This window comes from Cyprinodon variegatus, unplaced genomic scaffold (assembly GCF_000732505.1).
Source record: "Cyprinodon variegatus isolate N-32 unplaced genomic scaffold, C_variegatus-1.0 Scaffold75, whole genome shotgun sequence".
NCBI lineage: Eukaryota > Metazoa > Chordata > Actinopteri > Cyprinodontiformes > Cyprinodontidae > Cyprinodon > Cyprinodon variegatus.
The window spans coordinates 850,060-856,269 of NW_015150528.1; the positions used below are offsets into that span (position 1 = coordinate 850,060).

Genomic DNA, 6,210 nt, shown 5'->3' on the forward strand with positions numbered 1-6,210 from the left:
CCAAATGTTATCCAATGTTACAAAACTTACCTCCACTGTTAATCATTGAAAAATAAACATTTATCCAAGTATAAACCCATACAGACACTAACCTGGATAGTTAACTAGTTTACATCAACTAGCCAGGCTACATGGCCTAACTTACAGAACGCAGAAATAAAAGGTTGTAGCATAACGTTAAGCAAACAGTTAATTCATGAAAAGCATACAATGTATCTGAATCAGACCGATATTGTTGAAAAAATGCGCTAAATTTAATCTGGGAGGCATCCAGTAATATAAAAGCCTTATTGTCAGATTTGAAAACACTCAATGGCAACTGAATCAAATTGAACTGAACTAAATTAAATTGAATTTAACTAAAATAAACTGCTGCCACCAAGAGTAACAAAATAATTTTAACTTTAAGGTCTATTGTACATAAGTTAGCAAAGTGCATTTCCTTCATCTCCCTTTCGCTCTGATTTTTCTTATCAGCATAATACGTTGCCTGTTTGTGTTTTTGCCCAAGGGCCCTGTGTTGCTGGGGTTGTAGGACTAACCATGCCTCGGTATTGCCTTTTCGGAGACACCGTCAACACTGCCTCTCGTATGGAATCCACTGGGCTGCGTCAGTATCCCGTACACATTTATTCCATATTCAGATGCTATTTGTGGTCTGTTTTCCATTCGCCTCCAACTTTCAGTTTTCTCTTCCAATCTCAGCTTATAGAATCCATGTAAATTATAGCACTGTGAAGATCCTTCATTCTCTCAATGATGGGTATAAAATAGAAGTCAGAGGCAAAACAGAACTGAAGGTAATAAGGCTGAAATGTTTGAAGAAAAAATGTTTCTGTTTGTTTTACACTGGATGAGATCAGAGAAACTGTTTGCTCCTTTCCTGCAGGGTAAAGGTATAGAGGAGACATACTGGCTTGTGGGGAAAACCAACTTTACAAAACCTTTGCCAAAACCACCAGAAATACGACCTGGGTAAGGGTTCAATTTTTTTAATTCTCGTTGCTGAACAAAAAAGGAAAAAAAAAAGCTGAATTTGTGCAAAAATGCAACCAATATTGAAAGGTGAACTTGCATACTTTGTTAAGTTGCACCCTAAATTGCAAAGCATTTTATTGGAATGTTATGTGTGAGACCAACAGAAAGTTGTGACTAGTTAATAGGAGGAAGGAAAAATATATCTGGTTTTAAACATTTAAGAAACCAATATGGTGTATCTCCCAGGAATCAATGCTAGGTGGAACCTATTTTTTGCAACAATTACTTTTTTCTTTAGCAGCTTTACATGTGGAGAGAAAATATTTGCCTTTTTTGCAAAAAAGTTGAATCTGAGTCATATTATTTAATATTATTTTATATTTATTTAGTGTTGCCAAAGATTCTCAGTAGAAATTAGGTCCAAACTTTAAGTGAGCCATACTGACACACAAATGTTCTATTATCTGAATGATTTCTATTATTTATCTGACTTTATTTATGGGAGCATTTTTCTGCTTGAAGATGAATCTTAACACCAATGGTTTTGAATGAATAAATAAATGAGTGATTAACTTCATTTCAGACAAACTAGTTAAAAGAAAACACCTTTCACATGGAAATATTATGATTATTGCCATATATAATTTTCATATGCATGTTTAGTGCTTATATCTGAATAGGGGTATGGGGAAAGTCTTTTAGCTTTTAAAATGTTTTCTTTCAGGGTTACTCTATCACAAACAGACATTTCCCACTGGAACCCCTATTGTTAAGAAAATATGTTTGAAGGGTCTTGTGAACTGTTTTTTTTTTTTTTTTTTTTTTTTTACAAATAAATAAAATAAATAAGGAGCGCGGCATTGCCTTAGCACACGCAGTTAGTCATTGTGTTGCAGATAAACAACTGAATAAAGGATAACATATGTAAAAGTGATGCACTATTTAAATAAAGACTTTGCATGTGGCTGTGACCAGAAAGCCTATGGGAGAGCAGTGGATTTGTTTCCTGTGTCAAATGGGCAGTAAAAATTTGCATATGAGTGGTAGGTGAAGCAGATTTAGAAGACGGAGAGTATATACAGTAGCTCTCACTCCTTTTTTTCAAAAGAGAAAAATAGAGAAAATAAACAAATAATTGGTACTTATCTCCAAAGTTGACTTGGAGGTCCAGACTTTGGTCTTCTTTGAAATATTCTTATATGTTTGCTTTTTCCCTTAAATGGCCTCTAGCTAACTCTAAGCAAGACTTGATGTCGCTTTTGAAATAGAAGTGTTTTTCTTGCCATTTGTCTATAAAGGGCAGATTTTAGGAGTTTGCAACTAATGCAATTATTCCACACAAAAAAGCACTGACCAGATTAATATACTTTTACATTTTCATTATTTACCTTTTTTTGCAATTTTTTGTGTGGACATAATTTTAGCATAGTGCAATGTAGTGCTAGCTATTGAGCTGGAGCACTAACCCCACCATCTGAAGAGGAAAAGAAGACTGCTTTTAAAAGAAGAAAGAAAATAGCCTCTACAATGCTGGATTCAAGCAATTAAAAGCTAGAATAGGGCCACTAAAAGGGACTGATGACGGTGCTGAGGTTCCAAAATGCAAATGACAACTACTGCATGTAAAGGCGCTAAAAGCCCAGCTACTTAGGAATGCAGATAAATTCAATTAGAAATATTTTACAATGCCTAAGAATCAACAAAGAATTATTTGAAAATTTGCTGTGATTCAGAAGTTTGGGGAAAAAAATTTCAAGCAACTTTAAACTTACCACAAATTCCAGATGACTCGTGAATTGCAAGAAATGACTAGGAAGACACATCAGTTACAGACTCAGAATTTAACTAGCAATTCACACATTTTGCTAATCTCTGTAATCGCTTCTATGATAAAACAATTGGGGGATACATATATCTTTCAGAATTACGATTCTATTATATAAAACTCCAGTTATAAATGTTGAGAAAAGGACATTAATGGTTTTAAGGTGAGAAATATAAAAAGTTACAAGGCTCTGTATTTTTATACCTACCTGCATGTTACTGGTTTACCATTGTTGTGTACAAACTGTTATTGTTAACTGTTGCTCCAGGGAAGACAATCATGGGCTCAGAGCTGAGGATATAGCTGCCTACAGGAGAAAGAAAGCTGAGAAAAAGGCTTGAGCCTCTATTTTATATACAGGAGGTATTTAGCTCTGCATGCTCCCTGATGTTGTGCTGTGGATGTTTTGCATTTATTGTCAGTTTGATGTGACCCAATCCATCCTCTGAGTATCTACACCAACAGCTTCCTCTCATTGATGTCTGAATCTCACTGACTGATAGGCTCATTAATCTCTTGATCTTATCACCTTCCTCCTCTTCTCCTTAAGTGGATTGGGGAAAGCCCCTCTTCTTCACTGCATTTGTCCTTATTTTTATGTTTGCTGATAGAGTTCCTCTTTATCTGCTTTGCTTTTATGTGTGTTGCATGGATTTTTTTTTGTTTGTTTCATCAACGTGCTTCCTAGATTTATCTGAATTTCAAAACTGTGGCTTTAACCCAGTGTTTTCTCTCAAATCAGGGACAACTGGCAGGAGATGGTGACGGAGGAGATCAAGACTCATTTCCGCAAGGCCAATAGGCAGGTGGACAAAAAAATCTGAAACACTGAGAGAGAGAGGAGCAAAATAAATCAAGGAAGGACCAACAGATGAGTGCAGGAAGGAGGCATTCAGATAAGGCGTAAGAAGAAGAGCTACAAGAGGCAATCAGAGGACTGAGAGCAGCACCCAGCCTCTCGCTGTGGCTTAATGCAGACTTGTTTAAGAGGATTGTTCATCGACTGGCTAATCTTCCTGCAGCCAGCACAGCAGAACATGACGGTGCTAATGTAATGAGTGGTCACATCATCTGCCTGCCTACCTGCTGCCAACAAGTACTCGGTCCTTAATGAAGGATGAACTCGTTCATTCCTCTCTGCAATCACTGGCCACTACGTGGTCCAATACTCAGGGCAACCGGAGGTTCACCCATCCGCAGAGCGAACGCCCCAAACGCCTATTTCAAAGTAAAACATTACAATGAAAGCTGTTTTAGTCGAGCTGCAGTGCCCAGCCTGTTATGTACCTGTTAAATCAATATTATGTGTTATTAGCCATCCAAAGCTGGAGGGCAACAGCTGCTATGTTGTAAAACTACTTATTTGAAAACAGAAAAAAAAAAATCCTTGCCACTTTTGTCTGTCAGCAAACCAAGATTGAGTCGACCCCGCATCAAAAAGGCTTTTACAGTAACAGCTCATTTCTTTAGTTTACAGTAAAGAAATGAGGCCAGTGTTTGGGGGGTACTTAAAGAAAAAAAAAATGTTCCTAGTGTTTACTGTGAAAACCTGAGGTTCCTCTATATGACAAATGTTTTTAAAGCTCAGCAGGCATTTTAAGGCTCTGTGTCAGCACTTTAACTTTCCAGAAAGTTCATATTTTTCAGGTGAAATTAAATGTTTAAGTGTTATCTAATTCTAATGACATTATTTTGTAGTTATTGCTGTTATTGAACTCTTTGTAGATGTTGTTTGTTGGTCCTAAGGAGTGATTCCTGAAAAAAGTCCCCCCCATAATGTTGAAGAAAAAGGACTTTATTGTTTGTTGCACATTTTTAAAGCAAAGTGGTTATGCCAACTGGTGAGCAGCTCTTACTCAGAATAATGGGCTGAACAAGAAGTTAATATCCATAGAAAACATTGGAAAACCCTGATTATATTATAGCTGAACTGAACTTTTTGTTTCAAGCCAAAATGGTTTCCCCATCTGTGACTTTTTGTTGCATAACACACTCTGTTATCAATTTACATCTCTTTCATCTGTCATATTCATATCGAAAACAGATTGAACTGTCTTTAAAGTGTTTTGTCTAACTCAGATGTTTCTTAAGTTTCTTCCTTGGTGTTAAAAATGCATAAAAATAAAATTTCATCTAAAATTAAATGTCTGCATAAAACATCAGTTCAATTTTGATCAATTTCTCATTTCATATCAGTCTTGAAATTCACATACTATAACCAAGTATGTGACAAAACCCAAATAAAAGGAATAGAGTTAAGATAATCAATTAAATGAAAGTAGTGCTTTCCTAAACATATGTATTTTCCTAAGTCCTAAACCTGCAGGAGATCCCATTAATTGAATAAGTCTTCAGCAATAATTTCAGTTCAATCAACTTTTGAAACAGAAATGTTGTTTTTCTAACTTCCACTAAACCCATATGCTTAGCTTCATGTGCTTTGTTTAAAATGGTAAAAAAAAAAATAATAATGTATAATGTGGTATAATTTATATGGTGTATGTCTGATATATTATAATGAAAGGTACAATCTATATATGTAAATAATTACTATATAAATAAATTATAAATTTGTATAACTCTGTCCAGAGTTTCATGAATATATTTTAGCTATTTATTACCACAAGGAGGTGCTGTTGTATTTATAGTTACAACTTTGGTAAAGCTTTATTTTCTAGTGCCAACATCAGAACACAATTCTTTCTAAAGTATATTTACTTCATTTCCTTTATCATTGTTGTTTTTTTAAACACATTTTCTAAGTAGTAACTGGGCTACATGTTAGTTCTGGTGCTGCCACAACACATTTGTTTTGTTTTTTTTTTTGCTTGAGCTCCCTGTGAAGAGTTTGCCTGAACACCATGAGAGCCCTGCACTCCAGCTTTTTTTGTTTTTTGTTTTTTTTATATATGCAGGATGTAAGTCTCCCTTCTGTGTGTGTGTGTATTTTTTTTAAGAGACCAATGTGAACATATTGTTTGAGATGAGGGGTCAAAGAGGTTCTCGGAATATATAGCAGATTAGCAGTGTAAGGAGATAGAGTAATCATTGTTAAATCTCTGCATTCCAGACCCTGAAGGAACGTTTGAACTCCAGTCGACTGGAAAGATTGTTATCTCACATTGTTGGCATCACTGTGACTTCTCCAACACTCCAGTAAAAGGACCTTATGGGTCAGAAAGGACTTTGAAAAACAGAACAGACACATTCAGCTTTATTTCTTTCATTTTATTGAAAAAAACACCACAATAATAGATAATCACACTTTTCCACCAGTTTCTTTGTGGAAAATACCTCCAACAACACAATGACACAGTATGACTGGAAAATGAGCATGAATACAGCACCACTTATTTGCCACCTTTCAGTGCAAACTGGTGGCGAAATCAGGGAATGACTGAGAGCTG

At 35.6% G+C, this 6,210-nt stretch overlaps 1 protein-coding gene across 1 annotated transcript in view; it reads left to right on the forward strand.

Annotated features, from left to right (window-relative positions):
- The window catches only part of LOC107083473 (retinal guanylyl cyclase 2-like), an 18,708-nt gene extending 14,594 nt beyond the window's left edge, over nucleotides 1-4,114 (forward strand). Inside the window, exons 16-19 of the mRNA XM_015372721.1 lie at nucleotides 512-610; nucleotides 706-800; nucleotides 890-975; nucleotides 3,546-4,114. Coding sequence (XP_015228207.1) covers nucleotides 512-610; nucleotides 706-800; nucleotides 890-975; nucleotides 3,546-3,627 — 362 coding nt within the window. The 3' untranslated portion in view covers nucleotides 3,628-4,114. The remainder of the gene's footprint in view (nucleotides 1-511; nucleotides 611-705; nucleotides 801-889; nucleotides 976-3,545) is intronic.
- Nucleotides 4,115-6,210: the final 2,096 nt, after the last annotated feature.